The sequence below is a fragment of the Falco biarmicus genome, chromosome 14, assembly GCF_023638135.1.
Source record: "Falco biarmicus isolate bFalBia1 chromosome 14, bFalBia1.pri, whole genome shotgun sequence".
In the NCBI taxonomy this organism is placed as follows: Eukaryota; Metazoa; Chordata; class Aves; order Falconiformes; family Falconidae; genus Falco; species Falco biarmicus.
Window position 1 is genome coordinate 15,533,027 of NC_079301.1, and position 20,820 is coordinate 15,553,846.

Here is a 20,820-nt window from a genome sequence, read left to right on the forward strand (position 1 = left end):
GCTGCCTCCCCCGCAGCCCACCCCAGTGCCCGCTGCAGCAGGGGGTCCCAGTAGCCGGCAGGGACCCCCTAAGAAGCCGCCCACCTGGGGGGGCCACCGCACCCCCACCCCGCGGCAGCCCTTCGCACCGGTGCTGCCTGCGGGAGGCTCAGCACCGCACAGCATCGGTCCTGCCTGGAATTACTGTACAGAGCACGAGGTGAGCTGTGCGAACTCACCAGCCATCGTCCTCCCTCGGACATACACGATAAACCTGCCCTTTCAATGCCTTCGTCTACTTAGGTGTTAGCCGCGTTCGCGTAGTTAATTATTTTTTAAATATATTTTTAATTCACAATGAGAAGCCACGTTCCTTCAGGGCTCTGCAGTGCTATTTGGGGCAGCCGCTCTGCCTTCAAAAGTCCCTCGCTCTGGCACGTGCGCATTTTTGCTCAGCTGTCCCACACCAGGCAGCGCGCTCTGAGTGCTCGCGGAACTGCTGCAAACACGAGCAGGACATGCTGTCAGAGCCTTGCCAGGGAACTTGAGGCAGGAAAGGACGATACCAGGAGACACAAGACCATTTCGAGCTCCTCCACAGAGCCATTCTGCTGAAGGAGAGGCCCTGCTCCTACCAGCCACTCTGCAGGAATTGCCCCCAGCACGCGGAGCCACCAAACACATCCCCAGACGGCCACGTGTCACCGCGCACAGGCTGGGTCCCTGGACGGGAGCCCATCATTTAGAAGGTTATTTCTCTGCAGTGATTATATGGCACATGATCAGCTGCTGCCTATGCAATCACCAAGAAAATTAGCGTAAAGACAGAATTAAACCCTTTCTGGCATGAGTCGGCACCGCTTAGTTGTTAACGCAGGCTTTTGGCTGATGCTGAATCTGGGGGGCTGATAACCGGTAACTTGGCGTCGAGCCATGGCACATGTTTTCCTTCACTTGCACCTGTGCTAAAGGCAGGACGGGGAGAGTGACATGGTCAAACCCAGCTTGGGTTTGAACAACTACCTGGGGGCAGGGGCTTGGGAACCCACCTGCTCCATGAGCGTCCACCCCTGCCAGCGCGGCACCTACAGGTGTTTGTAGCTCAGTAGCACAGGGAGAGCAGAGGTTGGTTTTGCTGCCCAAATAGCAGCGTGCAGAGCAGGTAGCGAAGAGCAGGTGAAGCAATTTGCTGCAGATCAATATTGCTAAACACACAAAGCTTACTAACCCTTTTGTCCTAACCTAAACAAACCTCTCATTTTCTCATTCCACATTTAAGCAGACAACTTACCTCAACGAGTAACATCTCTAGCTGTAGTAAGTATATCTGTAAGCAAGCAGAGAGACTTGGTTTTGAAACCTGTTCCACGTAGGTGCAGGGAACAACTTAACACTCTGAAAATACAACCAAGCCTTGCGCAATTGGCAGCAGCCAAACCACTCAGCTTCAAGCGGCTCCCAAGCTCTAGGGATGCTTAGCTCTGGTGTTTTCACCAAGGCAAAATTGCACCAAAACCTGGAACCTTCTCGGGATACAAAACTTCCTGTAGTGCAGGGGATTTTGAGTATGAGGCTTTGCCGCAGTCTCTTACACATCCATACGTTACGGTTTCTGACATGATTTTAACAAAGCGACAGCGCGGGTGCAGGCGTCGCAGCCACGCGGGGCAAAGGCGTTCCTGTGGCAGCCGGCTGGCCGGGGAGCGGAGCCGCGGGGCACGGCGGCACTCTGTGCCGGGGCACAGCGGCTCCCCGCTCCAGCCTGGCTCTGGGCAGCAGCCACTGACTTCACAGCTCTTCGGCAACGGTCGGGCAACGTGCATGCTGCCCAGGCTGCTGCCGGGTGGCAAAATGTCCACGGCGCATTTGGTAATCTCACCAAAATGAACACAGAGCCTGAACTTGAGCTTCTCACCACGTGGCACAGACAGCGATACCAAGAAACAGAATTGTTCTAAATGGAATCGCGGACGTTGTGCTGTCCTGGCATCATTTTGGTAGCAAGTTTCTGACTCCTTGCTCGGGCAGTGTTTCCACGCGCTTGAAAACAACCGAGTAAGCCAACGGCAGGCACAAACAGAGGGCTTGTTTGCCATGGCTGAGGAATTCCTCAGGCTAGCAAAGCTAAGGAAGCCGAGTGTTTGTGTTGGGGCAAAAAAGCAGATGCCTGTGCTGACGGGTGCTCAGTCCTCCCAAGTAAACCCTGGAAATCAGCAGCCTTGCCTGGCTTGGCAGGGAAGCCGCTTGCGAGAGGCCAGTGGTCCCTGCGCATCCCGGCACGGTCAGCGGCTCCTCTGGGCCAGCGTAACTGAAAGGAGCCGGGTGAGGTGGCTGGGACAGTGTCCGAGCACAGGGGGACGTCCCAGCAGAGTTAAAACTATTAAAAAACAGCATGCCAGATATACCTATTTTAAGCTGCATATCTCACCCTGAGAACTTTCTGGCTTCTGGTTCATTAAATCTTCTTCCAGAATGATAGTTAATAAACAGACTGGCAGCCTCACTGAAGTGTATCCTTCGCTCCTGTTTGAAAAATACGGTCTGTCTGGTGGCTTTCAGCTCAGTTAGCTGTGATTCACGACAGAAAAGGTGCATATTGAGCAGCAATCGCCGCTAGTCACTGTGACCGGGAATCCTGGAGGGACCAGGCAAGAAGAAAGCCGATAGGGTTTTTTTGCTGGTTGGGTTGTTTTTTTATTTTCTTCCTTTACATAAAAAGCTGAGATTTGAAGAAAGCACATTTTGTTTTGGAGAAAGAGGCCAGATATTGTAGGGGCTGTGACATGGAGTACAACATATTAACAAGTAGTCCAACTTCCTTCTGCCACATTTGTTTGCGAGAGCTTGCAAAAAGTTTCTGAAATTAAAAGCACTGTTGCCCACAATGACTACAGATGTGAGAATGACAGGGTAAACAGCATTAATGGGCTCCCACAAAATCAGAAGCAGAATTACATCTGAAATAGGTAGAGCATGAAGGCATTTCTGGTGCAGATCTAACTTTTTTAACCTTAAATAAGATTTTTATTGTTTAAAGACTTACGCTATATAATTTTGCTTTCCATTTTTTCCCTATGGCTACTGGTGGAGGCACTGAGAAGTTCAGAAAGTAGGGCATAACTTTGAGATGAACAAAGAGAAATCCTGGGAACGCTGTCACTGCCTTCCACAGGGATGGACCCTACCATTATCTGGAGCTTTATCTTATTTGAGTAAATAATTAAACATATTTTTTCAAGATTAAAAAAAAAGCCTATGCTAAAATTGCTTTTTAATGTCAAGCCAGACCACTCAGGGCATCTTGCTGATGAGACACCTGTATTTTCATGTCCTTCAAAACTGCATTTGTTTCTTATTCAAGTACCCCACTCCGGATCTCTGTCTTTGGTGGGAAGCTCCCAAGGACACAAGAGACCTCTGTCAGGGCAAAGCATTACAGGAGCTGACACTGAACCCTCCAAGCGCTACCTATGGATCTGAACTGTGCCTCTGGGTCTTTTCCACTGAACAATGAAGTGGAAAGGAGAAGCACTTGCAAAAATGGAAAAAGCAATCAAAAGGAGCACCCTAAAATGAAACCCAGGACTGAACATCATGGAACTAATAAATCCATGAACAAAAATTACCCTAAATCACAAGTAAAAACAATAAATATTGCATTTCCTTACCCAAAACTAGCTCATGTCCATGACCAGCTTGGGCTGGTGACTTGGGCTGGTGACTTGCTCTACAGTAGGCAATGGCATGGGCTGAAGTTTTTAAGCTAGCTGAAAAAAAAATGATAAAAAAAATTAAAGTGCGAGAGCGGAGGTTGCGGGTCTTTGCCGCTTTACAAAGAAGACTGGCTCAGGCCAGAGCAGCCGTGGAGGCTGGAAACCTCCTCACCTCCCTCCTGCGGGGCTTTAGGAGCTTCCAGGAGAATCTGAGGTGATCTTTGTGACGAGATGGGGAAGACACACAGAGGTTGCCAGTTCCAGCTAAGTTTCACCATGAATCTGGGAGCTTGTTTGGCCCTAACACAACTTGGAAACTCCAGCCTGCAACTCCCTGTTCACTGGACGTTGGAAAAAAAAGTGCGTCAGATGGCCCTGTGCGCTGGCACCAAACACTTTCCCTTGGCTAGGCAGATGTGTGCAAGAGTCCCTGGTGCCAGGGAAGCAAACATTGTTTCTCCGTATTTCTGGCACAGTGGGACCAATTGTTGTGGCAGCGCTATGTGTGTGTGCCCTCTACTACCCCAGAGAATATGGGCAAAACACTGTCAGCAGAGGCAGAGGGTATGAAAGGGATGGGTGCTCATACCCTGACCAAAGTTCATACGCAGTCTTCCTCCCATCAAAGACACTTGCAATTTCATGAAATTACGTTTTCTATCTTTTATTTCAAAGGAACCTGGTTTATAAACAGAAATAAGCAATATCTAGAAGATGCAAGCAAATTAAAGGGAAGATAAAAGCGTTCCACACAGATGACTACATGGAGCCTTGAGCAAACAAAGCATCTGTGATCCCTCTGAAAAACTAAACCAACAACAAAAAACAACAACGAAGAAAGGCCAGAATTTGTCAGATAGCATGTAGTTTTGGTTTCACATGGAACTGAAACATGATGCTGCTGAGGCCTGTTGATTCAGTGGTTGTCCTGATTCAGTGGCAGCGGAGTTTCCAAGCAGGGGACTGAATCAGTGGTTCCCCTCCCCTGCAGCGTGTTGGGCAATCTCCATCCAGCCTGGGGACCGAGATTTTCCATGTAATGCAGTTGGCTGATTGAGGAGCATCAGATGACTGGCAGTCTGAACACAACCTCAAGAGCAGAACTCATTGACACTTGGCCCTTTTGAGGAAGAAACTAGTCCAAGTCAAAATGTTTGCCCTTTCGGGGTTTGTTTGTACAGACCCACAAACTATGGGGCCACCGATCACAGCTGCTTGCAGAAACCAGCTGCACATCCCCGAGGAACTCTCTCATCCCAGGTACATACGTACCTAATTTTAAGTTCTGACTTTATCTCCATCAAATCTGTACAGGCCTCTGTGAAAAGCCCTCGCTGCATCCAACAAGGAAAGCCTGGCAGTGACTCCAGCTGGTCCCGAAAACCTTGTTTACAGCACCGCGAGCCGAGGGCAGGAACGCTCTGAATAGGGGCTCTTAAGATCATACAACGCTAAAAGCCCAGCTTTTACAGCATAATTAGGATGTAAACTGTGACAAACTTCAGTGACCCCAGTAACGTCGGTGGGAACCTTGCCAATGGTCTCAACAGGCCAAAGACTTGCCAGGCCCTCTCGTTCCTTCCTCCCACCCCAAGAGCTGCTGACAAGCTGCAAGAGGCACCTGCCACCCCGGCACAGCCAGCCCCGAGGAAGGGCCCGGGAGGGGGAAACAGGCATTCGAGCAAAGTGTTCACACGGAAAAAACAGGAAGGAGAAAGTCCTCTCCAGGAAGGTGCTTGGCCCCAGCTGGTGGCCAGGGGAGTTAGGGGATCGCCCGAGCTCCCCGAGGGCCACCCAGCCCCAGCAGCCGTCTCGGCTCACGGCCAGGAGCGGCTGGCGCAGGCTCCTTTCTGAGAGGGCCGTGGAACTGTCTAAACCAAAGATCAGCTCTAGATGAAATTATTTTAGGCCGTAAGTTTTTTCCGAGCCTTATGTTTGGCACGTGACTTTGAAGCATGACAGGCCTGAGCTGCAAAGCCGAGAACTAGAGGCGGCGCTGCTGCCGCCCGAGAGGACAGAGACCTCGCACGCTGGCTTAGGCTCAGCAAGGCCTTCCAGCGTGTGCTTCTTGCAACTCCCTGAGGTGGAAGAAACTCTAAACCACAGATGGTTTTTTGCTGGGCCCCTTTTGCATCTTTGCTCGATGGATGCAAAGATGCTCATGGCCACGGCTTGGGAGAACAGCAGGGAAAGGGCAGCCCGCAGCCTGCAAGCTCTTCTCCAAGCGTGAAGCAGACCGTGTTCATAGCAAATACTGATACATATATATACATATATGATTTATGTACAAATCAGTTTTGTATTTCGGATTTTTTTCATCAACATTTTCACTCTTCAAGGGGATGCACACAGTAATGCAGAACTTTGACACAGGTGATCCTTTTATAGCTCCACCAACATCCAGAAAACTGAATCGAAAGCAGCAGTAGATTTTAACTAGAAATAGTGAGTACTACATGTAAATTGATGGCCCGTGTTAAAGCATCTTCTAACTCACTCCTAAAATAACTACTTTACAATATTTAGGATGAATTTCTAAGTGAGATAGTAATTAATGCGTTATAAAACAGGTGAAGTACCTTATTGCGCACTTGCTGACACAACACTTCCACGTGCAAATGGCACAGTCTAGAGTCCACTGAAATCAAAGGAAGCCCTTCCGCTGATTTTGTAAGGTTTAAGATACCATTTTTTTTCCTGTAAAGACCCTGTATAAATACTTAGTTAGAAAGGCACCCGGACTAGGAGGTAAGTAGACAGGACAGTAAATGGAAACAGATATTTTAAAAGAAACAAAAGGCTGATGCCGAAAGAGACTTGGTGAAATTTGGGTCCAAAACGTATATTCTGAGAACCCCTGATCATTTGCTGCTTAGATCACCTCCCAGATCTGAAGCTGGCTCATTTTTGGTTTGGTTTTCAAAGTACGCAGTCACATAGTTTTCCTTTCTGTCCTCACCCTGCCTCCTTCCCCACCTCCTCCCTGCAGATAACTTTCCTGTTTGCCTACACTGACTACCAATTTCAGACAAACTGAGCTGAAAGCTTGGAAAATTCAAAGAGTTTCCCACAAGTTTTTACACATCAGTAGCTGGCGAGAGGACAGAAACCCCCAGCAATTCCTGCCAGTCCCTCAGCAGACGCCGAAACCTGAGGTTCAGCAACCACGTGCTGTCTTTGGCCTGCCAGGTCCCAACTGCCTCTGCCTTGGGAGAGTCCCACCTGAGAGAGTGGGACTTACTGGTTTGAGGAACAAGGAAGCAAAAGGACTTGAGCCGGTGGTGATAACAGAAATGAAATCATAGGGATGGGAGGGGGGGTGGGGGTGGGGGAAAAAAAAAAAAAGGGGGGTAAACATTCCCCACATGGAGTCAGAGGGGGTATAGGGACAGAGAGGACAGGCGTGAGCACAGAACAACACACAAAACAAACCCACAGACAGCTCACCACACAACTAACTTCAAGCACCTGCCTGCTGTCCTGCTTCTACACATGCACTGCTCTGGGTAGGGCCAGCCACCGGCTCTGCTCTCCTGCAGTGCCGTGAGTGCAAAAGGTGCACTGCATGTGCCTGAGGCTCAGGGTTCCTCTTCAAGGAAGCAAGAAAATCGGTTTGAATCCTCTCAGGTTATAAAGGGAATCAAACCCAGCTCTTCCCTGGTGCCAGTCAGTGCACTGAGTTCCTGGAGAAAAGGGTCCCCACCACAGCTGCTGTGCATCACTGGGAGGGACTGTCCCAAAACACAGCGAGAGGTGATGCATGAAATGGTTAAATCCAGCTGGGCTCCAAGTCTGAGCCTTGGCCTGAGCCACACCCTGAACCACAGGAGCCTTCCAGGAGATCAGAATTTAAGCTCAATCTGTCTCGAGCATTTTCCTCAGCTATTTACACCCAGTGCCTTGCTCGGGCAGTTATGCTCAGGCAGGTCACGGTTTGCCTGTTGGCTTTCATCGATCCTTCCGAGGTGTTCCACAGCAGTGCCGGTGGGAAGAGGCACCAGGAGCTGACCCCCACACCAGTGCACTCTGCGATGCCCCAAGGACTCCTTGCACCCATACCTGCAGGTGACCATCAGGCTTCCACCAGCGCATTCTTTTTTCTCTTCAGTTTTTGGGTTGCAATAACTAACACAACTTCAACTGCAACGGCATGACTGGCAAGAGAGTTTACACTGATAAGGGACTGAGGAAAGCAGTGCATGTTCTGTAAGATATTACACACTTGTAACTAGAAGCCAGACTGATTGATTAGATGTATTTTTTTCTTTTGTTCTTTGTTTCCAGCAGGCCGAGCAGAGGATGCCACCTTTCTTTCTTTAGAGGAAATGGGTTAGCCAGTAGACTGTCGTCTTTTTTCTAGTTCTGGTAGTTAAAAATTTTGCAAAGCCTCTCCTGAGCTTTGCTGAGGAAGCTCATGAGAGCACCACGCTGTGGTCCCGGGATAAACCTCCTGCTGGTTTTCCACAGAAGCAGAATCTGGGCTCCCCGTATATGTTCGCCACCAAGTTTATGGATGAACAAGTGGGTAACAGTATGTAGTCCCTTCCAATAAACCCAGTGCTCATCACATTGCTTGCCTTGGAAGCTAAAGAAATAGTACTAAATGCCAGCGTGGTGAGGTCCTGTGCTTTGCTAGTTTCATGTTCTGGGGGCTCTGGAAGACCCCGGACTTGAATGCAGCTCTGGCAGTCTGCGCTCTGCGGAGGTGAGCACAGCCCGCAAGGATTTTTATGGCTGGAAGGAAAAGGCTGTCTGCTCTGGAGACTGGGCAGTCCAAGCCAGCTCTGAGCAGGGCAGCTGGAGACAACCGCCCAGGGCCATGTCAGACTGGGGCTTGAGTATCTCGGAGGATGGAGGCTGCACAACCTCTCTGGGCAGCCTGCCACACTGCTCAACCACCCCCACAGTGAAGTTTTTTCTTACATAATTTCTTGTTTGTGCCTATTTCTCCCACTGGGCACCACTGAGAGGTGTCTGACTCCTTCCCTGGCCCCATCAGGAATTTGTACACATGGATGAGAACACCTCAAGCCTTCTCCAGAGGGTCCCACCCCAGCTCTCCCAGCCTCTCTTCGCAGTGACGGCTCCCACTGGCGAAGGGCTGAGCGCTTCGCCCTTCCTGCCAATTCCCTCCCTCACCCGCACCTCTCGCTGCACCAAGGACCTGAAGACACTTCAGACAATTTGCCAAGAAATGGAGGAATTCAGTCTACACTACGAGAACATTCCCTTCACACAGGCATCTGGACTGCCGTTAGCAGAGTCACTTCACAAGGAATACATGAAAAGGGAAGTTCATGGTATTTGCTTTGCACGAACATCCTTGGAAACTCATTTATTTTCACAGGCAGGTCCCACAGGCTGTTCAAAGCTCAGCTTTTTCTACAGTAAACAGAGGAGATGGCGCAAAATGTGTCGTAAAACAGAAATGACGGAAGATCAAATGAGCAATGACATTTTAGAGAGTTAAGATGGGGAATCTGAGTAAAGTTATACCAGCTTTCCTTACTTTAACCTTATACCAGCTTTCAAACCAAAAGATGAAACCAAACTCCCTTGTGATGCACGGAGGCAATTTAGCTCACAAGGTTACAACAGGTATTGCACCAACAGCGAATAAGATCCTATCTCAAAAATACTTCTGAGACAACAAAAGTTAGGCTTTGAGGCGACAGAATATCCTGGAAACAAGCTGGAAGGAAACACAGAGCCACAATATTTTTTTTTTTTTTTCAATTATTGTCAGGATTGCCAGTTATTTTTTACTATACAGACAAGATGAGATAACCTGCTTGCTCCTGTTGTACAACAGTTGTGCCAGGGCACGCAACACAGTCCTGGAGGCTTTAATCGGTAAGAGTCTTCTTTCACTGGGCCTTAGAGAAAACCTTTCAGAACACACCTAATATTTTAGCTTAGCTGCTGTATTTGACTAGTATCCAAATGGCAGCAATAATGCTAGTCTTATTTTTTTTTTTAATACTATCTCCTGTCTCCTATTTTGTCTTTTAAACAAACAGGAAAATAGGAAAAAAAACCCCATAGTGACAAGAGGACAGAGCCCTCCACCGGCCCATGCCAGCACTGATCACAAAGCATGGGCCCAAACCAGCTGCTTCGTGACTTTGCAGAACAGCGTTATTCTGCTACCATCTGTGGTCTGGTATTAAAGAAGCCCCAGAATACCTTGTTGAAATTTGGCCATGTTTCAAAAACTTGGTAATTCCTGGAATTTCCATTTAAGTTTCAAGGAGTGGTACTGGAAAAATATTGTTATGGATGCATATTCCATTTCCTTTCCAGAGAAAACCAACTAAGTGCTGGAACTACTAAAAAGAGACATTTTTCTTCTAGCAAAAGCTTAGTCTCTGTACCATCGGATCAATCTAACTTTACACAAATAAGACAAAAAAACCTACAGAAAATCTTTCAGATCAAAGCAGAGCATTTCCCCACCGGTTATTTGTGTCATCAGAGGGGAATAGGAAAGTTACCAACATCTTGCCCTCTAAAATTTTCCATAGTAAAAGCTATTAATGTATCAGTTTTATCTTATGTGCGTACCCAGTAACAGGTAAAACTGATGACAGGTAAAGGGAAATGGGGTGGGGGATGAGGAAGTCACCAGGAGGGAAGATTTTTCTCTTTGTTCCTTCCCAGCAACTTTAAGTTACCGTTTCTGAGCAAAGTACCTGGACTTTGCTCAGAACAAACTGTTCCGCTGCCGTAAGGCTGCGTGGATGTGAACGGTATGTATATTGTAATACGTAATATTGTACTGTTATAACAAAAAATAAGGTTGGCTAGAAAGCTCTACTGATTTTATGTTGAAGTCAGCCAGAAGGGAGGAGGATAGCAGGAAACTGTGGCCAAAGCCCCAGGGCCTCACAAGTAACCAAGGTGATGGGATTCCTACAGCCCTGCACAGCCGCAGGGGACAGAGGGTGTTGGAATTGATAACCCCAGAGGCTGCTCCTTGTTTAATCGGGAGCTCGCAGACGGCTGGCAGCAGCAGGGCAGATTTTTCTCCCGCTGCTGTGCCAACAAGGACACTTCATCTCCCAGGGTCCCCTCCCGAAATGGCAGAGAGGATTAATTGCCAAGTCTCCTTAGACTTTTGGGTGATGCCACTGTCACAGCTTCCAGCCAAATCTGGGATTTCCTTCCCCAGCCCTGTGAACTCTAAAAAAACATAGCTCACCTCCAAGCACCTTCTGCTTTGAACGCTGTGCTGCAACGACCACCCCTCTCCCAGGCTTTTTCTGTTTTACCTAAAGAACTTACGGCTCCACACTCTGCACTGAGGGAAAGAGAGAGAAAATGCTTCTATACTGATCAGATGAAGAGCTCATCTCACTGAAGTATTCTGCCCTCGCTGTGTTTAACACACGTGAGTACTGCACTGATTTATAAACCCTCTTTGCCACCAAATAAATCGTCATATCCACCTTAGTCCTATAGAAAGACTGCAGGGAATAGTCTTATAAAATTCACAATTTGTCTTTAAGAAAACTAAATTACATTCAGAAAGGTGGGACTTCGTGTCTTATGAAATACACTCTCAGGTGATATATCTGTTTAAAAAAAGGTTTAAAAAAATCTTTTTAGTTTTAGAAAAAAAAAATCTGAAAAAATTAGGGTCTGCTTTCAGAGCTCATCCTAAGTAAGTACCTTATTTCTGAGGTCTAGTCTAACCATCACGTTTGTGACACCACCGTCACCCAGCACGTCTAAATAATGTTCCACCCCACCCAGTGAGTGCCGGGGTAACAGCCCCCCCTGCTCCCTAGAAATGCAGCTGGCACCGATTTTGCAGCCATATAAAGCCAGTATGATTCTTTCTTCATTCATCCAGGGTTCGAATGAGCTGGCACACTACGAAACCAAATTAAAAAAGCAAGGTAATCTGAATTTTGACATGCTGCTCAATAAGTCTAAATTGCTCCAGAGGTAGAACGAAGGCTTTGGTTTGTAGGCTGCACATTTCCAGTAAAACATTTAAGCTGCATTTGCAAACTCTAGCTCTACTATGACATCAGTTGAGTCAAACCTGGCTGCATAGAACAAGCCACTGCACTTTCAGTGCCATACAACGCGGTTTTTTATTGCGCAATACCTTGTTCAGGATTATTTATTTTTTTTTTAACTGAGCCTCACTCAATGGTTAGATTTGTAAAGCACCTGTGATGCCCCGACAGGTGCATAATGGAGACTCTGAGCCAGCCAGCTCAGCAGCTGGTGTCTGCTGGCTCCTGTGAACTGCCCGGGAATGGGCTCCACAGCCAGAAACTTCCTGAAGTGTCAATCCGGACCAGCATGGGATGTGAGCCATAAAATGCTGGCTCATCTCCAGATTAAAAATTGCTCGGTTTGCTCACAAAATCAGACAAGCAAGACCTAAGCCAAAGGATTCCTAGAGCAGTTCCACCAAAGTATATTTCAAGGGAATAGCTATATATATGACTGCTTTGTACTAAAACACTTATTAGACAGGTTGACCTAGGAGAACACACCAATAAAAGCCAAGCAATACAGTATCACAGTTAGCTTCTCAGTTCTTCCCTAACAACAGATCCATAGCTATTAGGGCCTGAACCGGCAATTACAATGATTTTGTCCAACTTTTCATTAAGAAATTGGGGAATCCCAGAAGAGGCTGAGATCAGCTGCTACTCAGAAAGGATTGGAACAATAAGAAAAAAAAAGAAAAAAAAGGCAAGATCCGGCTTGCAATCTGCAAAGCGTATACCTATGCGGCAGACACTTGTGGGTTCTTTTGTGTCCTCTAACCCTGAAAATCTGCCTTCAAAGCAGACACTATGGGTTCCTCTGCATCACCACCTAAAATAAATCACGTGCTGCACAAGTAAAATTGGTACTAATCTCAGAGGCTCACCAGTTTGGCTACACTGTTCCAAACTCAGAATGTAACAGCATAGTACTTCTTACTAAGCACCAAAGTCAAGACTCAAATTACAGGTGACGTTTTTTTCCCCTCATCGAATTTCTTGACTAAAGCAACAATCATCCACAAACACAACTGCTCCCTCATAGCCTGGCTGTGCTGTCCTAAACTAAAATTCAGAGGAATAACCAGGTTTCAGCACCTCATGGTGTGATACTCACCAAGATGCGGCATCAGGGCGGCTCCTTTGTCCAGTGCACCATAGATCACAGCTGCTGCCGCACCCCTCCTGGCTGCAACGTTGATTTTTTCAGCAACTTTGCAGTTGCCTTTTTCAATCAGTGCTATCCATGGTGCTTCTGTGACGGTGAACTGGGTATCTTCATCACAGGCTTGAAGATTAGCAGATTTAGGAATGCCCACAAGGCCTCGAACACTAGTTCGAGGAGAATGTAATCCATACAGGCCACATACGCAGTGCTCTGAAACAGACCTGTTGCTAGTGTTGTTGAAATAGAGTAAACTTATAGAGGCATGCACAGAAAATGCCTCTGTAGTCTTGAATGGAATACTAAGAGCCACCATGAGGCAGAAAAAAACTGAAGTCATATGCTTGCTCATATTAGCACAAAATGTAGATGCCTACAGATATTTTCAGCTGGTGCTGATTGCTGTCAGCTAAAAGCCTACCAAGGAGTCTGAAATTTCAGTTCCAACAGCAACACCTGACACCATGCTGGTAAGCCCTTGAAGTGTCAGTGAGCATACCCGGAGACAGGGCTGGAACCTGGAACGCAACACAATTGACATGCCTAGCAACGCAGCCTGGACAACCTGCAACAAACCTGCATCTGTAACTTTCTGGTCCTCTCTCGCACAGCACCATTCTCCCTCTCCATCTCTCCCATTACTGCACAAATTCTAGCTCTGACTAGCACCCTGCTCCTGTTTCAACTTCAATGCCACTTCAGAGGACCAGGTCATCTTTCATTCGGTGTTGTAAGCTCAGAGTTCTTCCCTCACAATGCCATCTGTGAAGCAAATAGCCTTGTTAAAAAAGTCAAAAGTGGCAGGAGGGAAATACTAAAAAAAATTTACCCATCTTACGGACTAAGATAACCAAGTAATTTCCCACATTTCTCCTTTTGGATTCTTTCGGTCATCTACTCTGTCAGGTCCAGCTTGTTCTGGTGTTTATAATGAAATGTTTTAATATTGACTTATAACCAATGCAAGAGATGTAGACTCACCTAAACTGATCATGGAAGCAAACTACCTCTTTCAGCCCATTTTCACCCTTGAGCTCACTGTCAAGATTTACATTGAGATGTTTGAATTATTATCACACAGATCTCCATTTCTGGATGTAGGCTCTACAGAGTCTTTCTCTGAATTCAGTCAGTGTTGTATCCCATAGCAATTACTAGTATCAACTCTTGTTTCCTTCCATTAGAACAGGAAAAGGAAAATCTTACTAATGTCAGAACTCTGTAGTTTGTAATGAAAATAAAGGGAAAATTACGAAGCTCTCAAGATTTTTCTCCCGTTTTCTTGCAAAAGTCATGCTGCACACAGTGTTGAAAGCCAGAAGAAGCTGCAATCGGTGGCATATATTTTGATGGAAGCTTGACCTAGTTCTTCTGTAAAGATTCTTTAGAAGAGTAAACATTAAACATGACTGGGGAGAAGATTCATGGAAAAAGGAAACAGCTTTCAGAAGTGAAAAGAAAATGAGAAGAAATAATGCAAGATATTTACACATATTAATTTATTTATTTATATTCTCCATTTTTCAGTGTTACACTAGTTCTACATCACACCAATTAAAACCTGACCTTACCTCTAAGATCTATGACTTAGCAGGTTTTATACACTCAAAAGTACCATTAGTTACATACAGTTTACTTTCCTCCGATTTTATTTGAAATTAATGCTGGAGACTAAGAAACATGCAAATGTAAGATTTTAGAGTACAGTTCTTTGGCTGGATATGAATTCTACAGCTAGGAAATATGCTCTGATAGTATTTTTCCCTCAGCAGCGGCAATAAACAGCAGCAAGAAAGATGATTCCTACGACATTTTGCAGGAGTAAAGATGCTGTATCTTGGCTTAATATGGCAAAATTAAGATGTTTTTACAGATTCAGGATTAAAAATACTTTGGTCTTAGACCTATGTCAATAAACACCAAGTTAAATAAAACAGCAAGTAGTTTCTTTCGCTACAGTGCTGGTTTGGCAGGGATGAGGGAGACCGGCAGAGTGGAGGAACCATATATTAACACTGCAACACTTCAGAACTTAAGTTGGCATATTAAGTTCACTGTAACTTATGGGGATGGGGTAAGTGCCTCTACAGAATGACCCTGAGTATTGAAATTCCAAGTCTACTGCAGGCATTAAATATTTTCTAGCTGCGCACATCTATGTTACAGCCTGTACTTCTAACATCAGGACTTCATTCTGCAAGAGTATCCCTTTCCCAGCTTCTATCATGAAAAATTTCAAACAACACTTCTGTAAAGCATGTATTATACACATTCCACACCTTTCTGAAATTTCTTTTAGAGTTAGGAAGCCCTAACACATAGAATAAAATTATTAATGCTACATGTTTAAAGTGTAGTAAGCAGTGCAATGCAACAAACAGCCTTTGCTGCTTCTGTTGCACAGGATGGATGGAGTGGCTAGAACAACTGAATACAGTGGCTCTGTGCCAGTTTTAGCCACAACAGTCCTTTTGTACAAAGATAACGACTTTAAAAATTACTTCTAGAAATATTGGTTTCATTAAAATTAGACTTCGACCTGAAGTATATCTAAATAAAAAATACTGGCTGACACAGTCAGCAGGGCTCAGTTTGGTACACGAAGTGCTGGTGCTATTCCCTCTCACCCTAGAGCAATGGCCTCTAATCTTCACATACCCATAAGCAACAGAATTACACAAGTAACATAATGCAAGCAACGCTGTGCTCTTCTTGGGTCGGTACATTTTCGTTTTGCCTTCTGTATCAACGTACTCCGACAGGCATGGGTTGACAAACATTGCTCTAGAATTAATACTATATGACTCATACAAAATATAAACACAATACAGTCACATTTGATACTTAGTTCCTGTGCAATTTAAGTTAAATTTTTCTCATTAATACATTTTTAAACTGTAAACCACTAGAGACTGAAAAGATTTATATATATATTTTTTTAGAATATCAAGGCTTTTACTTTTTATCTGGTTACCTATGAACTTGTACTATAATAATGACAATTACATTTCTCCTTCAATTACCATTAACTGAAGTTAATGTAGTCCACTGTCCCCCAGGCAGATGAGTGAGCTACTAGTTGAAATAGATACTCCTCGATTACCAAAAGGGCAGCTAAAATGTGCCTAGAAGTTTTGCACAAAAGAATGAATCTGTTCCTATAAATTAACTGTGTGCTTTGGTCAATACAGTACAATTTAATTGGCAAGCTTCCATAATGCAATCATTTCTTCTCAAAGGACTGAATTGAGGCCAGCATTTCACATGGACAAGTTGTCAAATAGCAGTTGTTTTAGCTCCTGTTTGAGAATAATTTCCTAAGGATCCATCCGTACACATGTTTTGAGGCTTTTGGCATGGGAGGAAAAAAGTGGGGCTTGGTTCTGAACACAGCAGGGGCCAGCCAGGATTTAGTATACAGGCAACAAGTTGACAGAACTTTACAGTCTCTTGCTCTTGAGGAAGTAGCGGCTCCTCACAGCTGCTGAGCTCCTTCATGTGCTCAGAAACAGCTATTACTAAAGAGGATTTCGGTGATTAACAGGAAAAAACACTAACGATGTGACAAACTCTGTCTCCTGCCATGCTAAGCACTCCTTAAAGACATACTTCTCTTGCAAAGCTAGAATCAAGTTCCACTAAAAAAGCTTCTTTTTAAAAAATAGATATGTTTTAAAAGATTAATAAATAAGATATGCTTAAAGCCTTGGGGTGCTACACTTGCTACCCAACACTGTATATTCAAAAGCAAATATACAGAACCACAGCAGTTGGCCTTGCTCAGGTAAAAAGAACTGAAGGTAGCTTCTTGGATCACTGAGTCCAGTCGCCAGTATTAAAGGCACCATGGAATTTAACTCCTTTTACAAACACAGCACAGCTTCAAGCCTGAGAAGCAGTTCGGCTGCCCCTAGTACCCCCCACTAAGAGATCACTATAGAACATAACAGATCTAATTCTCAAAAGGATACAAGATTCCAGCCTAAATTTATAGCACAGACAATTAATCCTTTTGCAAACACTGCCTTTAATATTGGGAAAGCCTGCCTCTTCTCTCAGTTCACCCTGATAAATATATTTCCTGTGTTTGTATGTGCACAGATGGAGAAAGAGAGATGACAATCAACACTCCTTGGTATCCTATAAGAAGGTAATTCACTGTATTGCCTATTCATTGTTCTTGAACATAAGTGACCAAGACTTGTGTAATATCTTCAAGACTACCAAAACATGAAGGTAACAATCATCCTTCTCAGTAATATGGATGACCAATACGGTGGCTAAGAATCATAATTTTATGTTTGTGTCTGCTAGTTCTAGAAAAGTGCAATGTGTAGAGGGTGTAGTCTAGTTACAGCAGTTTTATTTCCCCCCTTCTGAAGTATATAAATTTGAAAAATAAGTTATTATATTACACTGGATCCATCACATCAGGTTCCACTGTCTCGTAGATTTTGCTCAGAAAGACTTCCACTTTATCATCACCCAAGTGACAGATGTCCAAGATGCAGATAACATGTTTGCTGTCTAGATCCATTGCTGCTTTTACAGTTTCATCTAGAATTTAAGAGAAGGTGTTTTAGTGTACATACAGGAAAAAATAAACTGAATTGACACTGTTTTCAATACAGTAATGTGTATATGATCAACCTTCTTTCAGTTAAGAATCTCATTCTATTAAATGCTGGCCTACTGCGATTTTTTTTTTTTTGGTAGACTTTTATTAGTAAATTCAATCACCAGAAATGACAGCATCAGAAATTAGATATGGAAAAGCTGAAATATACATTACTTAACCATTAGTGATTCCCTGATTTGACAGCGTTATTCAAGGAGAAGTAAAGACGTATTTAGATAAAGTCAGGTCTTTCTATATAAACATGCAGGAAAACACAATGCTTATATAGCACTTTAAAGTATGATGCATGTTAATAATGTTTACCATACTAGTTGTGAGGTGCTAGGAATTAGAAGTGTAATCTGAAGGAAAATAATTCAATAGCAGGGAAATACTTCAGTTTATGGGCACTGTAGGTTGCATTACAGCAGCTGTTCAAAGTGACCGATACCAGTGAGCGGACCGACTGGCAGGAATGCCACTCCATTACAAAGCAGATCAAGCCAAACATTCACACACTCAGCCACACAAACCAACTTCAATGTCAGCATAATTTTGCATCAACAAATAACTACAAATACCAGCTAGGTCACTTGGTATTTTAATATCTAAACCACAAACTCCTATCTTCAGAGTATGAGAACAGCTTCAGTAAAAACTGCCGTGAAAATTCAATATTTCATCTGTTCACCAAAGATGGTCACAGAATTCAACTATCTTTCACTGAAAAGGTTAACAACAGCAACTTCTATAGAGTATAAACTCTTGCATTGAAAGATAACACAAGAAACTATAAATGAGTAATGTCAGTCAAAGGCAGTCTCACTTGAAAGTGGAAACACGTCATGAAGTCTTCCGCTGCTAGTGGACTTCTGCTGACATGCAGAGATGCCGCTCATACATGACAATAATGTATCATTTTGAAAGTCTTCCAGTTGAAATAAGTGGGGATCTTCAGTACAAAGCAGTGGAAGAAATGCAACATCTACAGCTACATCGTGGTTTATACCTGTTAAAAAAAAAAAAAAAAAGTATGTTTAAGTTAACACAAAACTTCATTTTCAGCCCGTCAGCAACTTCATGCACCATTTCTTCTTTTTTTTTTTAAAGCCAAACTATTGCAGGCTGAACGCCAATTTATTTACTTGTTCTTTGTTCATTAGTTAATAACAGGTCTAAAAACGTATATGTATATATATTTATACAAAAGTACATTCAAATTGATATTATGTTGTAACATACTGTGATTTAAGGTCAACAATGCTGTCAGCTCAAAAAATATTAAACCAACATCGGAAGCCATTTCACACTACTTTTTAACTTTATCGCTGCTGCAAGGGCAGAGAAATTAATTTTACAGCCAGTGTACCTATGCAGTATGAGGTGCAGAACTCATGCTACTATCATCTTGTATATTCTAAGTCCAGGATTCTAATGACTATAAATATTCAAACACCTTCCTGCAAATCTCCCTTAGCCAATAATGGAAACTTAAATTATGGGAACTTAAGGTGAGCATTGTTAGGCCACGCAATTTCCTTCTCCTTTTAATGGGAAAACAAAATCAAACATATTGATATCCCACAGTAATGCTAACAGATGCACACCAATATGCATATTTGTATTTTAACAAATAAAGATCAATCAGCTGATGCTTTGTGCTGACAGAAGCAGCAGAGCGCAGTTGAGTATAGCTAAAATACAGCCCTTTGCCTTTCTTCCATAGTAAAAAACTATTTAGGAGCAACACTACTCAAAAACCAGCTGAATGAGAATAAAGGTCAAAAGAAGCATTTATAGGTGTCCTTTTCCCTTTAAGAACACAAACTTTTTTCTGATGAATACCTCTCCAGCAAGAAAGTCAGCTGACAATCAAGGGCAATTGAATAATTTACCTCATTATGTCAGACTGGTTGAATACTGAACAGGACCCAATTGTAAGAATCGGTAGCTTAAGGACTACACACATTCTTCAAATGATACAGATGAACCTATACACAAATTTGCAATTATATGAAAAGTGATACTAGAACCAAGATACTCAGTCATTTTGTTTAAAGGTATTTTTAATATTTACAGCTTTCCAGTAAAAAATTATCCTAAAACACAACTAACAAAACCCTACAATGTCACTCACTCATTTTTTTTCAACGTCAAGAATCAACTGATTAGAGAAAACCATTCAGTTTCTGACAAACCTTCATGTCATTCTCAATTTAATGTCGCAAATATCTTAGTGCTCATTTAACTGTTTTTAGAAGCTGAGCTACCAAATACTTACCCAGAACTGTTACTTCATAATACCCGAAGCCACTAGCACTTTTAAATTCATTGATATTTTCACCTGTTCCTGTTTCTTTTGGCTGGTGCACTGCTTCATGAAGGTTGTACTGTTGCATAAGTAAGTCTTTGTGCACATAATCAAATTTACGTGGGATGCTTTCTGGGAAAATTGTGCTGTGATGCAAATATTTCATTAACTTGTCTTTCACTTGAGCCCACAGGTCACTCTCCCATGAATCACAAACTCTTCTAGTCTCTTCAGTTTCCAACGTGTCACTCATTCTTTCTCCATCTATTACAAACACAGAAAATACTTAGTTTCTTACACGCTCGTAGAATTGTATCACTTCTCTTCTAGGTCAGAAATATTTTCATTGGAACATTACAACTACAAAGACATGGCAGAACATTCAAAACATACAACACAATGAATTAAAACAGAGTTGGAATGTAAACCGTTAACCTTAGAGGCTAGACTTGTAGTAAAAAGACTTAATTCACCACATGAAGAGCATCATCGTGACTTGTTTTTGGAGAGCACGTAACTTGTTTAATGAACAGCCAGAAACCATGAAAACAAGTTTAATATGGGTACAAGTGAAGGTAAGTTTTTCCATCCCTTGGACAATAACTATACGCTTACATTGAGTACCATGCTACATTTAAATTTTCTTGCTGTACAGTGATAGCTCCACTCTTCTTTCCTATTACGTGTCACTTAAGATTGTTAGTGGCAAAAACTTACATAACCAAAACTTCCAATTCTGAAGCCAATCCCCTCCCCCTCCTTCGATCTTATCAGAAAGTTAATTTCAAAATACTCCCAGTACAGCCTTGTATCTCCTCCATCTCCTGTGAAACAACTCCTCTCATCTAGTAGCCTTCTGAACTGGGTATATTGTCCACCCCAACATGTCTCTGTGAACATACGCTGTTTTACTTTACCTCTTTTTAGTGTCATAACTGCTATGACGGAGTATCAGGATGTACATAAACGAAGAAACCAGAACGTACACAGACAAACTTGACGCAACATTTGCAAGAACATTCAAC

At 43.7% G+C, this 20,820-nt stretch overlaps 2 protein-coding genes across 2 annotated transcripts in view; both read right to left on the reverse strand.

Moving 5' to 3' along the window:
- The window catches only part of RNF128 (ring finger protein 128), a 42,006-nt gene extending 27,789 nt beyond the window's left edge, over window positions 1-14,217 (reverse strand). Inside the window, exon 1 of the mRNA XM_056359523.1 lies at window positions 12,819-14,217. Coding sequence (XP_056215498.1) covers window positions 12,819-13,218 — 400 coding nt within the window. The 5' untranslated portion in view covers window positions 13,219-14,217. The remainder of the gene's footprint in view (window positions 1-12,818) is intronic.
- Window positions 14,218-14,343: 126 nt separating this feature from the next.
- The window catches only part of RADX (RPA1 related single stranded DNA binding protein, X-linked), a 28,624-nt gene continuing 22,147 nt past the window's right edge, over window positions 14,344-20,820 (reverse strand). Inside the window, exons 13-15 of the mRNA XM_056359520.1 lie at window positions 19,766-20,059; window positions 18,311-18,493; window positions 14,344-17,423 (exon numbers count right to left, since the gene is read on the reverse strand). Of these exons, the coding sequence (XP_056215495.1) occupies window positions 17,278-17,423; window positions 18,311-18,493; window positions 19,766-20,059 (623 nt within the window). The 3' untranslated portion in view covers window positions 14,344-17,277. The remainder of the gene's footprint in view (window positions 17,424-18,310; window positions 18,494-19,765; window positions 20,060-20,820) is intronic.